General features: G+C 34.3%; 18 protein-coding genes and 2 pseudogenes across 20 annotated transcripts, besides 2 other annotated features; 13 read left to right on the top strand and 7 right to left on the bottom strand.

The window, feature by feature from the left end:
• Positions 1-121: 121 nt before the first annotated feature.
• On the top strand, positions 122-484 carry TVAGG3_0434280 (uncharacterized protein; the record flags this gene model as incomplete). The annotated part of the gene is made up of 1 exon (XM_001303406.2): positions 122-484. One exon carries the CDS (start codon positions 122-124, stop codon positions 482-484), a length of 363 nt encoding a protein of 120 aa, XP_001303407.1.
• An 18-nt stretch (positions 485-502) lies between these two features.
• Positions 503-745, top strand: TVAGG3_0434270 (serine threonine-protein phosphatase family; the record flags this gene model as incomplete). Its single annotated transcript, XM_001303405.1, has 1 exon — positions 503-745. The coding sequence occupies one exon, from the start codon at positions 503-505 to the stop codon at positions 743-745; it is 243 nt and encodes an 80-aa protein (XP_001303406.1).
• A 1-nt stretch (position 746) lies between these two features.
• Positions 747-886: a mobile genetic element.
• Positions 887-894: 8 nt separating this feature from the next.
• TVAGG3_0434250 (uncharacterized protein) lies at positions 895-1,743 on the bottom strand (the record flags this gene model as incomplete). Its single annotated transcript, XM_001303404.1, has 1 exon — positions 895-1,743. One exon carries the CDS (start codon positions 1,741-1,743, stop codon positions 895-897), a length of 849 nt encoding a protein of 282 aa, XP_001303405.1.
• Positions 1,744-2,202: 459 nt separating this feature from the next.
• Positions 2,203-18,999: part of a mobile genetic element that runs on past the window's edge.
• On the top strand, positions 4,712-5,295 carry TVAGG3_0434240 (annotated as a pseudogene). The gene has a single exon. A coding segment is annotated over exon 1 (584 nt).
• On the top strand, positions 5,346-6,088 carry TVAGG3_0434230 (uncharacterized protein; the record flags this gene model as incomplete). The annotated part of the gene is made up of 1 exon (XM_051233910.1): positions 5,346-6,088. A coding segment is annotated over one exon (743 nt), but the record flags the coding sequence as incomplete, so codon positions are not given.
• Positions 6,180-6,671, top strand: TVAGG3_0434220 (uncharacterized protein; the record flags this gene model as incomplete). The annotated part of the gene is made up of 1 exon (XM_051233909.1): positions 6,180-6,671. A coding segment is annotated over one exon (492 nt), but the record flags the coding sequence as incomplete, so codon positions are not given.
• On the top strand, positions 6,894-7,484 carry TVAGG3_0434210 (DNA/RNA polymerases family; the record flags this gene model as incomplete). The annotated part of the gene is made up of 1 exon (XM_051233908.1): positions 6,894-7,484. The coding sequence occupies one exon, from the start codon at positions 6,894-6,896 to the stop codon at positions 7,482-7,484; it is 591 nt and encodes a 196-aa protein (XP_051103638.1).
• On the top strand, positions 7,637-8,497 carry TVAGG3_0434200 (uncharacterized protein; the record flags this gene model as incomplete). Its single annotated transcript, XM_051233907.1, has 1 exon — positions 7,637-8,497. One exon carries the CDS (start codon positions 7,637-7,639, stop codon positions 8,495-8,497), a length of 861 nt encoding a protein of 286 aa, XP_051103637.1.
• On the top strand, positions 9,888-10,226 carry TVAGG3_0434190 (uncharacterized protein; the record flags this gene model as incomplete). The annotated part of the gene is made up of 1 exon (XM_051233906.1): positions 9,888-10,226. The coding sequence occupies one exon, from the start codon at positions 9,888-9,890 to the stop codon at positions 10,224-10,226; it is 339 nt and encodes a 112-aa protein (XP_051103636.1).
• On the top strand, positions 11,018-11,953 carry TVAGG3_0434180 (organellar and viral DNA polymerase type B; the record flags this gene model as incomplete). The annotated part of the gene is made up of 1 exon (XM_051233905.1): positions 11,018-11,953. One exon carries the CDS (start codon positions 11,018-11,020, stop codon positions 11,951-11,953), a length of 936 nt encoding a protein of 311 aa, XP_051103635.1.
• TVAGG3_0434170 (organellar and viral DNA polymerase type B) lies at positions 12,106-12,661 on the top strand (the record flags this gene model as incomplete). The annotated part of the gene is made up of 1 exon (XM_051233904.1): positions 12,106-12,661. A coding segment is annotated over one exon (556 nt), but the record flags the coding sequence as incomplete, so codon positions are not given.
• TVAGG3_0434160 (uncharacterized protein) lies at positions 13,013-13,201 on the top strand (the record flags this gene model as incomplete). The annotated part of the gene is made up of 1 exon (XM_051233903.1): positions 13,013-13,201. One exon carries the CDS (start codon positions 13,013-13,015, stop codon positions 13,199-13,201), a length of 189 nt encoding a protein of 62 aa, XP_051103633.1.
• On the top strand, positions 13,355-13,709 carry TVAGG3_0434150 (KilA, N-terminal/APSES-type HTH, DNA-binding family; the record flags this gene model as incomplete). The annotated part of the gene is made up of 1 exon (XM_051233902.1): positions 13,355-13,709. A coding segment is annotated over one exon (355 nt), but the record flags the coding sequence as incomplete, so codon positions are not given.
• Positions 14,318-15,190, bottom strand: TVAGG3_0434140 (protein of unknown function, DUF4106 family; the record flags this gene model as incomplete). The annotated part of the gene is made up of 1 exon (XM_051233901.1): positions 14,318-15,190. One exon carries the CDS (start codon positions 15,188-15,190, stop codon positions 14,318-14,320), a length of 873 nt encoding a protein of 290 aa, XP_051103631.1.
• TVAGG3_0434130 (uncharacterized protein) lies at positions 15,227-15,679 on the top strand (the record flags this gene model as incomplete). Its single annotated transcript, XM_051233900.1, has 1 exon — positions 15,227-15,679. The coding sequence occupies one exon, from the start codon at positions 15,227-15,229 to the stop codon at positions 15,677-15,679; it is 453 nt and encodes a 150-aa protein (XP_051103630.1).
• Positions 15,696-16,085, bottom strand: TVAGG3_0434120 (protein of unknown function, DUF4108 family; the record flags this gene model as incomplete). The annotated part of the gene is made up of 1 exon (XM_051233899.1): positions 15,696-16,085. One exon carries the CDS (start codon positions 16,083-16,085, stop codon positions 15,696-15,698), a length of 390 nt encoding a protein of 129 aa, XP_051103629.1.
• Positions 16,153-16,584, bottom strand: TVAGG3_0434110 (Poxvirus D5 protein-like family; the record flags this gene model as incomplete). Its single annotated transcript, XM_051233898.1, has 1 exon — positions 16,153-16,584. The coding sequence occupies one exon, from the start codon at positions 16,582-16,584 to the stop codon at positions 16,153-16,155; it is 432 nt and encodes a 143-aa protein (XP_051103628.1).
• On the bottom strand, positions 16,949-17,387 carry TVAGG3_0434100 (uncharacterized protein; the record flags this gene model as incomplete). Its single annotated transcript, XM_051233897.1, has 1 exon — positions 16,949-17,387. A coding segment is annotated over one exon (439 nt), but the record flags the coding sequence as incomplete, so codon positions are not given.
• TVAGG3_0434090 (uncharacterized protein) lies at positions 17,417-17,800 on the bottom strand (the record flags this gene model as incomplete). Its single annotated transcript, XM_051233896.1, has 1 exon — positions 17,417-17,800. One exon carries the CDS (start codon positions 17,798-17,800, stop codon positions 17,417-17,419), a length of 384 nt encoding a protein of 127 aa, XP_051103626.1.
• TVAGG3_0434080 lies at positions 18,502-18,986 on the bottom strand (annotated as a pseudogene). Its single transcript has one exon. A coding segment is annotated over exon 1 (485 nt).

The raw sequence follows: 18,999 nt of genomic DNA, 5'->3' as shown, positions 1-18,999 counted from the left end.
TTTTCCATTGTGTCATTTATTTATTTGACGTGGCAGAAAAGTACAAGAAATATGAAGATGAACCAATGCCTGCAAATGTTCAGTATATGTACTCGTAAGAGATATTTTTATCTAATATTAAATGGACGCACAGAACTTAGCGAATGCACAGCAACCTGGACAACCAAACCCAGAGAATATTCCAAATGAAGTTAGAATACAAACTGCAATGGCAAACTATGGTCAAGTGCCAACAGATGTACAAATGCAAACTGCCATGTCAAATGACGCTGCGTTAGGTTTGCCACCATGGTATGCAAATATGAGATGGAAAGAGTTTTATACAAACCCTGAAGTGGGATATAAACAACTTTATGCAGATGACGCGAACACAGGGGTTGACCCAGAATATGTTTTCTACCAGAGGAGAAACAGAATGTATGAGCTCCAGTTAAAGAATGCTATGGAACTCAACAGGAAACGTAAGAGACTAGGCGGACATTAGATTTTTACATATAGTAAAATGGGTTTCTTCAGTAAGATAGGAAACTTCTTCAGAAGAGTTGGAAGAGGTATATGGAATGGAATAAAAACCGTAGGAAGAGGAATTTGGAACGGAGTCAAAAATATTGGTAAAAGAGTAGGTCAGTTTGTTGGTATTATACCTAAAGACCCTGAACCAGAAGAACAAGCTCCTGTTATACAACAGCCTGAACCTGCACCACAGTCTAGTTGGCAACCAAATCCAACACCTCAACCGTATTAAGGGTGCCCTATAACGATAATGTAAACATCACAAAATTAACCTTATTAGAACTCGAATGAATGGATTATCCAGATTCTAGTTCTCAATATAATAGCCTTAAAAGTGCTTTTCTGAGGGTGGTCTATCGTCTATAGGGCACCCTTAAAAAATTATATTTTTACCGTTCGATAGTAGTTGTATATGAAACTAAGTTCTAAGTAAAACACATGGTATAATGGAATTATTCTTTTTCTTCCATCTGTAGTAAACCATACTTGAAAGTCTGAAATACTTCCACTTGGTGGTTCGTATAACTTTGTAGGTTTTTCGTAAAAGTCATTTGCCAAGCATAAGAAAGAGTTTTGGGCGCCAGAAAATGAAGCATGAACAATAATAGCAGCTGGGTCGAAAACATCTTTAAATAAATATGGTTCATCTCTTGCATATCGACTGTAAATATTTGCTAAAGGAAGTTCGACTTTCTGATTTAACATTCTTTGCAAATAATACCATGACATTGCAGTGAATTCTGTATATATTTGTTCGTCTTTATTTGGATTGTTTTCGTAGATTTGAAATGACACTTGTGAATTTTGTTTGTCATATACAATTCTCACATAAAGTGTGCTCTCGGTATTTGCATATTCATCAGCATATTTTGCATAACATGAATTTATTTTATCTTCTATATTTTTTAACGCAGTCTGTAGAGAAGATGAAAGGTCAACTTGTATTAGCTCAATTTCTTCCCACATTTTTCGTTTCCCTTCAGATATATAATCTATATGAAACCTTACAATAAATGGAAAACTTTTATCTTCTACAGACACAAACTTCATTCTACGAAAGCCAATAGCTTTTGTGACAGATGGGTCTCTTAGCCATCTTAATGGGTAGTCAAAACGATAGCCTTCATGCTTTACGGTCTCTGTCTCAAACTTTTGACCGACATTAGTAAAAAGTTCATCTAATGGTTTAGTTGTAGCAACTCTTGAATTTTCTTTTTCTATTGAAAGCATATTTTATCTAGAATAAAAATGTCGAAAGATATTGCTTCCATAAGAGAAATACAACACAACCGACAACTCATTATGCAAGCTCTAAATAAGAACACAACAAACTTTTCAAACTATTCTAAGATATCTGAGTCATTGAAAGAAGGAAACTTAAAACTGACATTAAACCCTTTAACAGATGAGTTTCTGTTTCAAGACAAGAAGAACAATACTGTCTGTATAAATCCAACAAAAGGAACTTTAAACGAGAAACCTATAAATGAACTTCTTTTGAAAGCAGATGTTGACAACAAAGCTGACAAAGAATATGTAGACGATGCAATAGCAAAAGAAGAAGAAAGAGCTAACAATGCTTATGCAACAAAAGAACATACTCATCCTGAACTAGCAGACAAAACATATGTTGACAATAAAATGTCAAGTGAAGTGACAAGAGCTGAAAACGAATATTCTAAAAAGACTCATATACATTCTATATCTGAAATAACAGACTTAAACGTTAGCCTTGAAAATAAGGTAGATAAGGGACTTATGGCTAGTGTGTTAGTGAAGAAGGCGGATAAGGAATATGTGGATGAAAAAGATAAAGAAATTATAGAAAGGGTTGACTGGTACCATGAACGGACATCGAAGATTTTAAAAACTAAAGCCGATACAGGATGGGTTTCAGGATGTTTAGACCTTAAAGCAGATAAAACTTATGTTAACGATGAGTTAGAGAAGAAAGCAGACAAGACTCATACACATACAAGTTTTACAACTGTTAGAGCAGACGACATAATACTGAACTTTGACCTTGGTTCAAGTGCACCTTTAGAGAATCCGAGTACAAGCGTAAAAGATACTCTTAACAATTTAGATAAGAGTTGCAGGAATATCGAAGATCATGCCAGAAACTTTGAAGCATATGAACTACCCGCAATGTTAGACAAGAAAGCAGACAAAAAAGAGCTTCAAACATTAAAGACAGAAATACTTCAAACATTATATCCTATAGGCTCTATTTATACGTCAATGAACTCAACAAATCCAGAAACAGTTCTGGGTTTTGGAACTTGGACTCAAATAGTCGACCGGTTTTTGTATTGTGCAAACTCTTCAAAGGAAACAGGTGGAAGTAAAACGATTTCAGGTGAAAATTTACCTGCACACAGTCACTACATAGATTTAAGTACATCTCAAGCAGGTTGGCATAGTCATAGATTTTGGGATTGGTCAGGAATGACAAAAGGTAAAGGATATGATGTTAAAGAGGACGTTAAGTTTGCTATAAATTGTTACTGGAATAACACTGAGGGAGGAGGATACCATACACATCGCGTTTCAGGATATACGCAAACAACGGGACAAAGTAAAGAATACATGCCACCTTACATGACAGTTTACGCATGGTATAGAATTGCTTAGTCGTCATTTTCAACTTCTTTAGCATATTCGTCAGGAGTTGTCTTATATTTGTTAGGAACTGTCTTTGAAAGTATACCACCTTGAACTTTGACAAGTTTGAAACGAGGTCTGACAATAGTAGTTTTATCTTCTGCTTGCAGTGTGTACATTTTGCCATGTTTGCCTAAAACTTCATAATATTCTCTTGTATACTTTCTTCTATTTTTACGAACACGAATGTGAGTACCTGTCGAGTTCCCATTGTTGTCATAGTCAATAGTATTTTCATATGGGTCGCGTTTAGGTATTTCTATTTTTACTTTGTCACCTTTCTGAAGTTTGAAGCCCGGCATTCTTTCTTGTTTGTCTCTTTTGACTAAATTATTAAATATATAGTCTTTCTCTAAGTCAGGGTTGTTTTTCATTTCTTCGGGGGAGTGGTTTCCCAAACCTTTTTGTTTACGGCTATTGTAAATATTTAAAACTTGTCTCATCTTTGCCATGGAGAAGTGTCTATATTTGTCGTCATATGACATTTCATTTGCTTCACCACCTTGTGGTTGGTTTAAGTCTCTTAACATTTTTATACAACCGTCAATGACACCAAGAGCAGAATGGTTTTGGTCGACAATGAAATATTGGTTTACATTTTTTGAAACGCAGATAGTTTTTTACATCATCTGATTTGAAAGAACTTTCACAGTCAGATGTCAGTTTTGTTGGATGGTATTTGTCAACGAATATTGTCAAAGCAGTTTCACATCTAAAATATTTTTGGACCATAATGGTATGGCTTCACAGTATCTTGTGTTTTGACCGACAAATATTAGCCAGTATGGTGGTCCATCTTCTCTATACCTCGGAATGTTTTCAAGATATCCATAAACCAAGCATTTGGTGTTGAACTAAAGATTTTTATCATGAGTGCTTTTTTTGTTGCCTTAGAAACATAGGGGTCCTTGTTGGATTCGTCATTTTTTAACCCATAAGAAATGGGTTTATTTGGCGCATTAGCAGGAGTTGCATCCAGATTTTTGCCCGCAGTGGGAACAATAGCCAGAGGTGTATTTGGAGTTGGAAGGAAGATTTTGAGTACATTAGGTATACTTAAAGAGAAAGCACAACCTATTATACAAACTGTACAGAAAGGTTGGGATGTAGCACGAGATGCAACAAATCTTATTCCCAAATCCTGAAACAAGAGGAAAAGTTCAAGATGGATGGACAATGTAGGAAGACAAGCAGGAAACTATTATAACAAAGCAAATGACTACTATAACCAAGCAGGACACTATATGGACCAAGGTGAAAGATTCTTTAACAGAGGATATAACCATGCACAACAATGGGTAAACAATAACCAACCTCAACCGCCTCAAACGTGGGGAATGTAAAGTTTTTTTACTGAGATGAAATGAACAATACAGCATTGAGACAAATGGGTTCAAGATGGATTTGTCGGCTTCCAGCAGTTACACAACGTGTTTGTCAAGTTCTTCCTATACCTCAGGAAGTTTAGACCGACTTAAAAAACCTAAACAACCAGTTGAAAACAAACCAAACTAAAATTTTTTACTGAGATGAAATGACCGAAGAAGTTGAAACGGTAGATTTGACACCACAAACAAAAAGTTCAGAACCATTGTCAAAACCTGTCAAAGAACTTACAGATGAAGAGAAAAATTCAATAATAGAAAGTGCCAGGTCTGGAAATACAAACCCTAACTACAAAGTCACTTTTCATAGAAATGGAACGGCAAGTATCTCAAAAAAGAAACAGACTCTCACAAATAAAATATTGAAGTCTGAAGGAGCTTTCGAGACAACAGATGGAAAAGTTTACTTCACTGACCAACAGTTCATTATAGAACATCTCATTGACTTAGAGTCGAAATATTCTAAACTTTACAACAAACACAAAAGTTGAAAGGAAAACAAAAACAAATGGCATATGATATTTATGAAGATGTTGACGACACAACTGTTCCTGCAAGTGAAGTAAAGTCAGAGGAACCGAAAAGTGACGAAAAACCGATAGAAGAAGAAAAACCAAAAACTGAAGATAAACCAAAACCAAAGTTTAGTTTCCAAACTAAACCAAGTCAACCTTCATTAGCTGGTATGGGTTGGCGTCAAAGACTTATGGCAGCAGGCGGTTATGTAAAGTAAAGAAAAAAAAAACATATTTTTTTATTTTTATAAAAATGCCCCCATATAGAATGGATAGAAAATCTGCTAGAATAAAAGCAGAGTTGCAAAGATATGGTTGGAGAGTTTCGAAGAAGTTTAAATATAGGAAGGGAAGACCCATAAAAGTCTATGACAAATTGTCTGGTCTTCGCTACGAAATGGATTTGGAAACAGCACGTGCAAATTATCCAAACAGACTAGAGAGGTTAGAAGAAGAACGTCTTATGGACATGCCTTTCGATGTTAGTGAACCTCAAGTTGAAGGACACGACGGCTTTGCCAGATTCTACTGGAAACATGACGAACAATTGCATCCTTTGAGAAGGAAAAAAGGTAGTGCAGAGGATGGTCATGCTCCCATGGAAAGAACAAGATATGCATATGAGAAGTATCGTGAAGTTAGAAGTCAAATTACATCTGGTCGAACCTTTACAGTAAACTTTGACGAAGGAAAGAACAAAGAAGGCTTCATGGGAGTACTTGCTGCAATTCAAGACGGAAATAAGAAAGGACACAATCTCAGATTGACCATAACAGATTTGGATGGTCACATTTACTATGCATATGGCAATGTCACAACAGCTGCAATGCTTCTTGACGCTTTCAAGACTACAAAGAGAGAACAAATGGTTGACTCCGACTCAGACATTTTGAATGCAATTGAAGGAATTGCAAGTGTCAAGTTCGAATGGTACCAACCTAACCCTCAAGCAGTCAGACAACATGCTGGATACTTCCCCTTCAGAAATAAGTCTGACATTGACTTGACAAGGTATGGAATTTACAATTCAATTGAAACAATTGTCAACGAACCTTGTATTCTCACATGTCTCAGGAACTCTGGTCTTGTTACAGATGAGAAAATGAAGTATCTTGAGTCATGTGTGAAGACAAGGTACATTCTCAGAGGTCAATTGGCAAAAATTGCACCGTTGGCAAATGTCAATATCCGAGTCAACATACCTACAGCTAAAGGTTCTTCACATGACGACTATGTTGTTGAGTTCAATTTACCATGGTTGAAGATTGTAATTGTCCACAACCACTTCATGTTGAACGAAAGTCTTACAAACCCATTGTTCGGAAAAGGCAAGTGCAACATTGTCAGAGCTGTAAACATTCTTTTCGAGAAAGGTTTGTTGGAACCAATTCCAGATGACAAGCTGACAGAAACTTTTGTACCAAAAGACGAAACAAACTTTTCACTGTTAGCAAGACCAAAAGTTGTTCCAGACAAAGTTCTAGTACAAAAGAAGTACACAATTCCACAAGGAGTTGGATTGTTCGGATACCAACCTGAACCAGAAGAACTTCCAATGAGGTTGCAAGAACTTCAAGATGCTATAAACAAACTTCCATTGAGACATCCAATTGACGTCAAATTGTATTGGAGAGCATCTGAGTTAGGTCAGAAGGTTTTATATGAAACAGGTTGCTTCGACGATGTTTATGAGATAACAGGAGAAGTTTCTCAGAAGATAAGAGACTCACTTGAATTTCCACAAACTGGACCAATTGGTTGCGACAAGTTCGACTCAGATGAAAAGATATACTATGTCGACCTTAACGCTGCATACATGAGGTTTGTCCAATATATTCCGACTGGAATTCCAAACGAAGATGGTGAGTTCCCGGGAAGGAACTATACAGTTGGAAAAGTCATACAACAACTGTATGATATTAGGAAAGCTTCAAACCCCAAACTTGCAATGACACTCAAATTGCTTATGAATTCGACATGGGGATATTCCATTAAGAAACCTCAAGAGATGAAGAGTAAACATTATGAGAAGGTCGACAACTTTGTTGAAAGGTTTTCTCCTTTTGTTTTGAAGTACGAATTCACTCAAGGTCAAAGTGGCTTAGTAACCACATTAAAACCTATTGTCGAACATTGGTCTTACCCTCAGTTCGCAAAGGCAGTCCTTGACAACTACAACAAATTCTTCTCCGAAGTCAAATCGAAAGTTGTGGTTTACTATGAGAACATTGACGCACTCATGACGAACGAAGAAGGGTACAACAAACTCATTGAAATGGGTTTAGTCGGTGAGAAGATGGGCTGTTTTAAGCTAGATAAGGTATTTTCCGAAGTTCATATCCTCTCCAAGCGTAAGTACTGGGGTGTTAAAGAAGATGGTGAAATAGTTAAACATTGCATGAAGTAAAAATTTATTTTTTAAAAAGTGACATTTTTTAATTTTATTTGAAATGTACGCTGAGTTTGTTAGTGAACCTCAAGTTGAAGGAAACTTGTTTGTTAGATGAGAAATATGAAATGGCATACCATTTTAAAACAATATATTTTTACATATATTAAATGCTTCAGGTTGAAAAACAAAGAACAAAAGTAGCAGATACAAAACCGTTAGACTATATCTTTACAAATGCTGGTAGGACTATTTCAGATGAAGAAATTTCATCCCGAGTATACAGGTTTGACTATCCAATTCGTTGGCTTCAAAGTCCTTCAGATGCAAAGGCAATAGGATTTAGAAGAGTTTTGTTTTCAAATAGAACTAACGCATTTATGTTCGCAGTATATTTTCATGGGCAGTATAAAGGTTCTGATGGTCTAATAGACAAATTTGACGAAATGAGAATCTTTACAGTTCGTTCAGACGAAAGTCTTGAGAAAACTCTAAATGACTTTCAAACTCAAATGAACAAATATTATTGGGAATTTCAAGAAAAATACGACTCTTTACTAAATGGAACATACTATCTGAAACTAGAATATGACAAGATGAACTCAACCGTTTCATTTCAAAAGATTGAAATTAACCCTCCAAGAGATACAGAGTTTTTATATTGGAAAGTAGACAAACGTTCTTGGGCACAATTTCTTCGGTTACTAAACCAGAACGAACCATTACCACCAGATGGTCCATTTAAATTTATACTTCCACCAGCAGATTTGACAGTTTATAGAAACGTGTTTGACCCTCAAAATGTTATGTGTCATGCAAGTTTCAGTTCAAGCAACAATAGTTTTCTATGTATTGGTAAGGACTTTTATGACTTTGCTTCTAAATTCTACGAACCACCTAGTAACAGTTTCTCTGACTTTCAAGTTTGGTTCACAACAAATGGTGTGCAACATATTATTCCATTGTACTATGACTTTTATCTCGAATTGTCTTTCATATATAACTACGGAAAAGTGCTGAAAAAGTATTGAAAAATAATGTTTATGTTAGCATGTTAGATCTAACACGTACTGCTTCAGAACAATATTTGTACTGCTTCAGAACAATATTTGTACTGTTTCAGAACAATATTTGTACTGTTTCAGAACAATATTTGTACTGTTTCAGAACAATATTTGTACTGTTTCAGAACAATACTTGTACTTTTTCAGAACAATACTTGTACTGTTTCAGAACAATACTTGTACTTTTTCAGAACAATACTTGTACTTTTTCAGAACAAATTTCCCGTAAAAGCTCTCAATTTGTGAGAAAAATTTTCTGTTTCAGAACAATATTTGTACTGTTTCAGAACAATATTTGTACTGTTTCAGAACAATATTTGTACTGTTTCAGAACAATATTTGTACTGTTTCAGAACAATATTTGTACTGTTTCAGAACAATATTTGTACTGTTTCAGAACAATATTTGTACTGTTTCAGAACAATATTTGTACTGTTTCAGAACAATATTTGTACTGCTTCAGAACAAATTTCCCGTAAAAGCTCTCAATTTGTGAGAAAAATTTTCTGTTTCAGAACAATATTTGTACTGTTTCAGAACAATACTTGTACTTTTTCAGAACAATACTTGTACTTTTTCAGAACAAATTTCCCGTAAAAGCTCTCAATTTGTGAGAAAAATTTTCTGTTTCAGAACAATATTTGTACTGTTTCAGAACAATATTTGTACTGTTTCAGAACAATATTTGTACTGTTTCAGAACAATATTTGTACTGTTTCAGAACAATATTTGTACTGTTTCAGAACAATATTTGTACTGTTTCAGAACAATATTTGTACTGTTTCAGAACAATATTTGTACTGTTTCAGAACAATATTTGTACTGCTTCAGAACAAATTTCCCGTAAAAGCTCTCAATTTGTGAGAAAAATTTTCTGTTTCAGAACAATATTTGTACTGTTTCAGAACAATATTTGTACTGTTTCAGAACAATATTTGTACTGTTTCAGAACAATATTTGTACTGTTTCAGAACAAATTTCCCGTAAAAGCTCTCAATTTGTGAGAAAAATTTTCTGTTTCAGAACAATATTTGTACTGTTTCAGAACAATATTTGTACTGTTTCAGAACAATATTTGTACTGTTTCAGAACAATATTTGTACTGTTTCAGAACAATATTTGTACTGTTTCAGAACAATATTTGTACTGTTTCAGAACAATATTTGTACTGTTTCAGAACAATATTTGTACTGTTTCAGAACAATATTTGTACTGTTTCAGAACAATATTTGTACTGTTTCAGAACAATATTTGTACTGTTTCAGAACAATATTTGTACTGTTTCAGAACAATATTTGTACTGTTTCAGAACAATATTTGTACTGCTTCAGAACAATATTTGTACTGTTTCAGAACAATGTCCGACGTACCACCAACCGAGTCCATTCCCAAACCAGAGGAACCTAAAGCACCAGCCCCTGCACCTCAGTTCCAGCAAGTACCTCCGAATTTCTACCAATTTCCACCTCAAGGTTACTACCCACCACAAGGCTTCCCGAACTACCCTCCTCTGCCTATGCCTTACTTCCCCAACCCTTGGATGTTCCAGCAAGCTCCACCCCAGCAATTCCAATCTCAATCCAAATCGAAGAGAGACCAAGAGTTCGAAGAAGGTCTGAACCGCTTACGCAAAGAGTATGCCACAGCTCCAATTGAGAGAAAGTTGTTCCCGGACCAAAAATATATTTTAGGGTAGATGGTGAGATCTCACCTGTTTTTTCACCTCTTTTTCACCCTCTTGAATTTTCATGACTTCTTCGTAAATGTTTTGTCAAGACTTCTTCGTAAATGTTTTGTCAAGACTTCTTCGTAAATGTTTTGTCAAGACTTCTTCGTAAATGTTTTGTCAAGACTTCTTCGTAAATGTTTTGTCAAGATTTCATCGTAATGAGCGTAAATGTTTTGTGAAGAATATAGCAACAGTCTGAATTCCGACGGTTGCTTTTTATACAAAATTCATGCAGGAAATTCTTGAGTTTTGGTTGAAAGAATACGGTGGAGCCAAAAGTGGCTCGACCTCAAAACAAGCATTTTATGAGCTTACTAAGGGTGTTATGAATGAATTCAAAGGTATTTACATACATCCTGACCTCGTTCAGTTTGTTGCTGAATTCAGCAAAAATAATGTTTAGGTGAAGAGGTGAGATCTCACCTGTTTTTTCACCTGTTTTCTAACATGGTCTAAAACTCTCGAAAATCATGAAATTTACACCAAAAATATAATTTAGGGTAGATGGTTAGATCTAACCTGTCTTCTACCCTCTTTTCTAACCTCTTGAATTTTCATGACTTCTTCGTAAATGTTTTGTCAAGACTTCTTCGTAATGAGTGTAAAGGACCCAAAAATATATTTTAGGGTAGATGGTTAGATCTAACCTGTCTTCTACCCTCTTTTCTAACCTCTTGAATTTTCATGAATTTTCCCGAAATAAAAAATAAAGTTAGTTTTATTTTTTTTATTTTTTTTATTTTGTATAAAAAAATAAAATGTCAACAATCGGCACAACAACAATTCAAACAACAGCACCAAACTCGTTAGTCATGAATCCAACATCTATGTTAGTAGAAATGAAAAGCTTCATTCCTTCTTCATATACTTTCGAAACAGAAATCCAGAAGATAAAGCAAGAACTTTTAACAAGTACTTTAGACTGTAGTGCGAAAGATGAAACAAATGAACAGTATCTTTATGAAATGCAGGACCTCATCGACCATTTGCCCAAATTGCCTGAAATCCAACAACAAAAACTAACTATTCCTGAATTCGACGAAATAGAAGTCAAAGCAACTGACTCAGTAGAAATAAAGAAGTTCATACGAAAGGTAAACTATGAGTTTCTAGGATTTCATTGCAACCATAAGGTTATGGACAAAGATTGCGACATGGTATATAAGAATGTTTCTGACATATATAAATCTGAAGAATTTAAGACCTACGACAACTTTGTTTCGTTAGTTGCTGAATGTGTATGGCAGATAAGAGATAAAGATAGAAGAGGCAAAGTATGGAATGAACAGATAAAACCAACTGCTTCAGATTTAAAGGAAACCATTGACGCTTTAGTTGTTTTAGCTGGTAAGGTTTCAGAATATAACGCAAAAATGAACCCGCAATGTTCTAAATGTAAAGCAGCAATGAGGAAATATAACTACTCCGTCAAAGAGATAGAACGTATGAGAAACGACTATGTAGACTTAAAGAAAGAAGCAGAAAAACCAGCAGAAGATAAAATGGACATGTTAGCATTTCTGAACAAAAACTATCCAACTGCTGACGATTTCCTTCTATCTGACGTCAAGAAGAAGTATAAAGAAACTTTCGGCATCGTTAAAACATTCGATGTACTAAAAGAAGAAATAGAAGCTACAAAACTGTTTAGGATTTCAAATATACATCGTACAATTCATGTAAAACGCTTGTGAAAAAAAGAGGTGAGAAAACAGGTGAGATCGCACCACTTCACCTAAACTTTATTTTTGCTGAAAAATGACCAAATTTCATGAGTTTTCCCGAAATAAAAAATAAAGTTAGTTTTATTTTTATTTATTTTTTTATTTTGTATGTAAGAACAGAAATGACAAACATTGAGTTTGAAACAGTTAGAAAGATAGACAATGACACCAAAGTGGTTAGAATAGGTGATTTAAACGTAAGATACTCAAAGAAATACAACAAATATTCTTTGTCAGACATTATATCTCCATCTGAAAAGAAAACACACGACTGGGTTAGAAATGCTTCAACTCAGAAAATTTTGACAAGAAATCCTGAGCTTATGATATCGGTAAGATTCTATGGAACTGCAGCATATCTTATAGACAAAAGTCTTATACCAATAGTTTTGTTATGGTTAGACCCAGTTGTTGGATATAACTTCATAACATATGGTTCATTCGATACGGAACGTTGCAGTGAAGGCTTACTTTACATCGTTCAGAAACCGAAGGACTTCAATACAAAGAGATATAAGATAGGAAGAACATATAATATAACTCAAAGATATGACAGTACAGTCAATAGAGTCAAGGTTGTGTTTGCTAATGATATGAGAGCTGCAGAAACAGAACTACTTGAAAAGTTTGAGAAAATATATGGTGCTCCCATAAAAGGTAAAGAAACGTTTGAAGTAGATGAGATAGATAAAGCTATAAAATTATTTGACGAAGTTGCTGAAAAATACATGTAAAGCGTTTATTTTTGGTCTTTTGTGAAAGTCAGAAAATAACGCTAATTTTTTATAAAATTTGACGAAGTGCAAACCTTCACTTCGTGTCATAATGTAAAAATAACGCTAATTTTTTATAAAATTTGACGAAGTGCAAACCTTCACTTCGTGTCATAATGTAAAAATAACGTTTACCATGTAAAACGCTTATAAAATAACTGGGGTAGAAAACAGGTGAGAAAACAGGTGAGATCTCACCTCTTCACCTAAACATTATTTTTGCTGAAAAATGACCAAATTTCATGAATTTCCTCATATGCTTGCTTCCCTCGGAAAACCGAGAGAAGAGATTCCGTACGAAAATCATGAAGAACAGCGAGTAGGTAAAAAACCCCAGTCGCCAAAACTCTATGAAAACAGTGAAGAACAGCGAGTACGTAAAAAACCCCAGTCGCCAAAACTCTATGAAAACAGTGAAGAACAGCGAGTACGTAAAAAAACGTAGTCGCCAAAACTCTATGAAAACAGTGAAGAACAGCGAGTACGTAAAAAAACGTAGTCGCCAAAACTCTATGAAAACAGTGAATTTCCTTAAGATAGAAAAAATAACGCTAATTTTTTATAAAATATTTTTTTTATTTTGTATGTAAAGACAGATATGTCAACAACAGAGAACACAACAACTGCTATCGTTCATGAAGCTATAAATGAAGAATATGAGTGGGTTCAGTTTAACAAACAACTCCGTCTCATTCGTTCGGTCAAAGACGATATGTACCAAATGCAAAGTATTTTGACAGCATGTTTTGCTCCAGATACTAAGAAACCACAAGACTGGTTTAGGAACCAAAGCACACAAGAACTTTTGAGCGAAGCACAGCGAGACATACTTTTTTCTGAAAACAGTGAAGAACAGCGAGTAAGTAAAAAACCGCAGTCGCCAAAACTCTATGAAAATCGTGAAGAACAGCGAGTAAGTAAAAAACCCCAGTCGCCAAAACTCTATGAAAACAGTGAAGAACAGCGAGTAAGTAAAAAACCCCAGTCGCCAAAACTCTATGAAAATCGTGAAAAATTGCCAAACGGTTTGAGAGGATATTATGTACATAGACTTCTTGTAAATGCTGTTGCAATGTGGGCTTCGCCTCGTTATGCTTGGTATATTTACAGACTTCTTGACGAAATTCATAGACAAGAACGTGAAGAGATGGAAAACAAGCTTGAAGCAAAAGACAAAAGCATTCAGAAAAGAATACCACGTTCGGTACCAAAAGGTAAGGAAAAGAACTATAAGTATATGATTTATACTGAAGAGATGGAAAATGAAGAAGATAAAGATATGGTTATGTTGCATTTAGTCAGAAGAAACAACAAAAGCTTTTACGACCTTGCTAAGATTTACAAATCTGACAGAAATTGGTTCTATCGCGAAAACTTACCGATTTCAATGACACCGAATGAAGATGTGAAACAAATAGTTCAAGATACGTTACCTCAAACACACTATGATATGAAAGGTTGTACAATACTTACCTTCAAAGAAGACTTACCGCTACTGAAAGAAAAAATAACAGAGTATTTTGACAACTTCAAACAAGTAGGGTAGATGAACCATTTATTTTTATTGACTTTTTACAATTTGAACTTTGTTCGCGTAGATATGAATTCTGAAAGAAGTATGAGGGTCTTGTATGACTTTGTACTTCTCCCATAGTTCATGTCTGTCAAACTTACCTGCCATGGACTCTTTCATAAGTTCCATGAAATCGTCTTCGGACAATCCGGGGAAAAGTACAATGTCAGTAAGTATTCTCTTTACATCCTTACTTAAACTCTTTGCTGTCTGTACACAAATGACAACTGAGATGTTAAAGTGTCTGAGCTTCTTAAGAATTCGACACATATCTTGTTCTCTATTCTTTAACAAAGGATGAGAAGCAAAGTCATCTAAGATAAGAAGACACCTATGAGGGTAAGTCTTCCAATCGTAAGATTGCAATTTCTTCGAAATGTATTCTATCTCTTTCTGTTTGTTTCTGAAGTGTTTCTTCTCTAATATTCTCTGCATTTCCTCATTTGGGTCTTTAAACTTCGAATTTATATACTCATTTATAGCATTATACTTCAAAACTCTTCTTTGGTACTTCTTTATCCAATCTAACAACTCAGAGTCTTTTATACATACTAACTTAGACTTCTTTATAATATCTTTGAACGAATTGACGGTTTGGTCAAATTGACCAGAAGTCGAACAAATAACAACTAACTCATAGAATGGGTTCTTCTCATCTAGTTCTTGTTGTTGTGCAGCCATTTTAAGATAAGTGAAAGTCTTACCCGACCCAGGTGGTGCAATTAGACCTGTTATACCATTCTGAGCAAATAAGAACTTTTCATGTATAGGTTTTATCTGAGCATTTTCTAACTTCCTCTTGTTCTTGTTTAAAACATTCTCAAATTTCTTGTCAATGTCAGCAAACTTTTTTTCTAACATATTTTTAGAAAAATTAAAATTTTTATCTTTTAGAAAATGTCTAGCGATTTCGCTATCTATATTCGAGACAAGCTTTTTGACAGCAAAACATCTGTCGACCATAAAATCTTACATAGTGTAAACAAGAAAGGTGAATTTGTTCTAAAGTTCTGTTTCTGGGAATATGACAAGAACCATAAAACATTACAAAGAGCAGTCTTAAAATTTGTCAATGACAGACTTGTTGACAGAGATGACGCCGATTGGAAAGATGAAGTCCAACAAAAGTTCTTAGAATGCAAAGAAGACACATGCGCTGTTCTTGAAGATGAAATAGAAAACAGAATAGAAGAGCTATTAAAGGACAAAGAACTTTTACATAAATATGGTTGCGCCAAATTTGACATAACTCCACCAGAAAAGAAGAAGAAAGAAAAGAAAGAAAAGAAAGTAGAAGAAGAGAAGAAAGAACCTGAACCAGTTCCAGAGAAAAAGAAATTTGACATGTAAAAATAAAATTTTATTTTTAGAACATTTCTGGGTCAATGTCAATGTTCTCTTCCTCTTTAGGAGTAAACACTGGCTTAGACTCTAAAATCTTTTTACCCAATTTACCTTGAACTTCTACAACTTTAGACTCATAATATTCATAGTCGTCTGTCTTCTTTGGTTCATAAGGTATAACAAGTTTGTATGCTTTGCCTTCTTTAAGGTTTGAAAACCTTCTGTCAAAACTTTCTTTGACTGCTAACAAACCTTCTATGTCTAAGTCTTCAAATTTCGCACCATTTTTAGTCACAATAGCAAACTTAACTGGTTCGATGTTCCAAACTTTGCTGAATGAAGACTTTTCAAAATGGTAGAAGTAAACATTCAAATATGTGAATGGGTCTAGTTCTTCTTTAAGTCCTGACATGTACTTATTTACTGAGATGAATTTTGCCATCTTTTTCTATCGGATAAAAAAATATTTTTTTTAAAATTTACTCATAAAAATTTTTCTTTGTATATACACCATTCTGAACATCTAAAAGACTTTTGACATTTGCCAAGAATGTTCGTTTAGAAGCTGTCATATAACCATATTCTTGACAATATTGTTTATACGAATCGTACAATGACCTTTCATCTAATGACACAAAGTCAGTTTCATCTATGAACAGTTCATAAACACTCTTGTTTGCTTCTAACAATGTTTGTCTCTCTTCGGTATGTGGAATTTGTCTTGGATTGAACTTAGAAATATCTAATGTCATAAAATATGAGAACAAGTGGTTGTAAAAGTCAGATGTCAAAGTTTCTGCTAAGTCGTCAAAATATTCTGTATCTTGCATATGAGCTTCTGACGTTCTGACAACTACATATCTTCTGTCAGAACTTTCTAACTTCATCGGAACAGCATTGTTTGAAACCATAATGAAGTTTGCAACATTTTCACAAACTCTTTGGTCTTTATACTTTCTTTCAACAACTCCAACTTTATCTGTTATAAGACTCTTCAAAGCATCTGAGTTTAAACTTTTGTTGTATCTATACTTTGAAGTTCATTGCAAACTATAAGTTTCATATTCTCAATTGAAGAGTTAAATTTACCGCAGATGTTTTCTAAGTTTGTCATATTAGGGTTCGAATAACCTTCTAACAGTTTGCATAAAATATCTGTAAAGAATGTGTTCTTACCAGTTCCTTGTTTTCCAATTATAATGAGAGCAGTTTCATTTTTAGCACTTGGATGTTGTAAGATATTTGCAAACCAACATAAGATATACTCATAGACTCTTTCGTTTCCATTGCATATAATTTCTTTGACATGGTCTAACCAAGCTTCTATAATATTTTCTTTCCATTCTACTTGTTCATATTTATATCCAGTGAAGATAGAATAGAAGTTTGGAGAAGGTGTATAGAACTTTATACCACGAACTGAAAAATCTTCTAACTTTGACAATAAGATATCCCAAGCATCTAACATCTTCATGCCAACTTGTACAACTTTTATTTTCTTAAGTTTCTGTCTACATTCTTGTTCTGAAACTATTGTTGCTCTTGGTTTGTTAAAGACTACATCCCATTCTTTCATAACATAACATTCTGGGGCAGAGTCGACATAAATGACTAAACGTTTCAAATTCTCGACTGCTTTGTTATAGTCTCTAAATGGACACATATTTCTGAATGCTTGGAAGTCATAAAAATCTGAAACATCTATTCTGTACATTTTTATAAAAATAAAAAAAATATTTTTTTTTATTCTTGACTTTGTTGTTGCATTTGTTGTTCTTGAGCTATTTGTTGTTGAAGTTGTTCTTGTAATACAATACTTTCACCAGTTGCATCTTCCAATTCGAAACTTTCTGCCGTCATTGACAAATACATAGGACATAAAAGTTTTACAGGAACAAAGTTTGCGTCAACTAATGTCAACGTTATACTTGCCAAAGTGTTTGAGTTCACTAAGGTTGAAAATTCTGCATTCGAATGAACAATAGGCAAACTAGCAGAGAAAGTATTGTTTATACGCATAAGTATCTTTTGGTCATAATAGTTTCTGTCGACATTCGAATAACACTTTGAACCTAAGTTTGAAACAATATATAAGATTGGTGTGCTTAATGTCAATGGAATAGACATTCCTTGTATGACACCTTTTCCTGTTATAGGAAACTGTTGGTAGTAAAAACCAGAAATAAGTTTTGTATTATAGCTCATATCGTTTATAGTAAACTCAGTCGGACATCCAAACATAATGAAACCTGCTCTAGTTGCAGCACATGTTACACCCGTACTTAAAGTATTAAATAAGTCAACAAAACCTGTTGGTGGTATATCTGAGTAAGTATCTTCAAAGGAGTATTTTTTACCATTCACAACAATAAAGTCTTCTGGTGTCAAAAAGCAAACAGGCTTTAGTCGTCATTGTGTTTAAGGTTAGTTTACAATACCGTCCTTGAGGACTTTGTAAGTTTGTTGTTATAGAATTATATGACTCAGGGTTTTTAGTCGTAATAGTATAAACCATTATATCTTTGCCATTTATATATATTTAAAAGTTTTTTCTGAAAGTGGAGAAGAACTTCATCTAAACTTTCACATGGCGTTTCTTGAAGTTCTCTGTCTAAGAAGTTCAAATATTTTGTAAAGACATAGAACTTTCCTTTGTCTACACGAACAAACAAAACAGGGTCTTTCATATCGTTCAAAAGTGTGTAAAGTCCTTTACATGAAATAAAGTCTATATTATTTTTCTTCAAACATCTTTCAAGAAGTTTTGACATTTTTACTTAGCAAATAAACTTTAATGAAATGTTGTGGTCGTCAAATATTTTAATAACGTCTGGGAAACTATATTTTAAGTTCAACGTTTCACCTCCTTTCATAACGTATATCTTGTCAATGACATTATATGAAACACCACAGCAACTAATGTCGGGTTCTATTTCTTTGATGTTTATATCGTCTGCCTCTGTCAAAAGTTTCAATAGTTCTTTCAAGACTTCATGAGGTGCAATGACATATGAGTTCACTTTTACAGGGTTGTGTTCGACCAAGTTTAACATTATACTTAAAGCCTGACAAATCTTTTCCTGAGTTTGAAGTTTGTCTTTCAGTTGTTGGTAGTCGTTTCGAATATCTGCAACAGAACTTAAGTCTCTGCTAACTTCAGGATATGTTGGTTCTTTTACAGGAACAATTGTTATATACCATCTTCGTCTTCGTATGGTTTCCCCACTTCAACATCTCTGTCTTTGACATTGACAACAACACTTTGACTGTTTGTTTGAGTTGGTGAATTTAACTTCACATCTGCCACCGCCATTAAACCTTTTGAA

This window comes from Trichomonas vaginalis, chromosome V, assembly GCF_026262505.1.
Source record: "Trichomonas vaginalis G3 chromosome V, whole genome shotgun sequence".
NCBI lineage: Eukaryota > Parabasalia > Trichomonadida > Trichomonadidae > Trichomonas > Trichomonas vaginalis.
The sequence above is the reverse complement of the archived record's forward strand: the minus strand, read 5'-3'. Positions and strand labels throughout refer to the sequence as shown.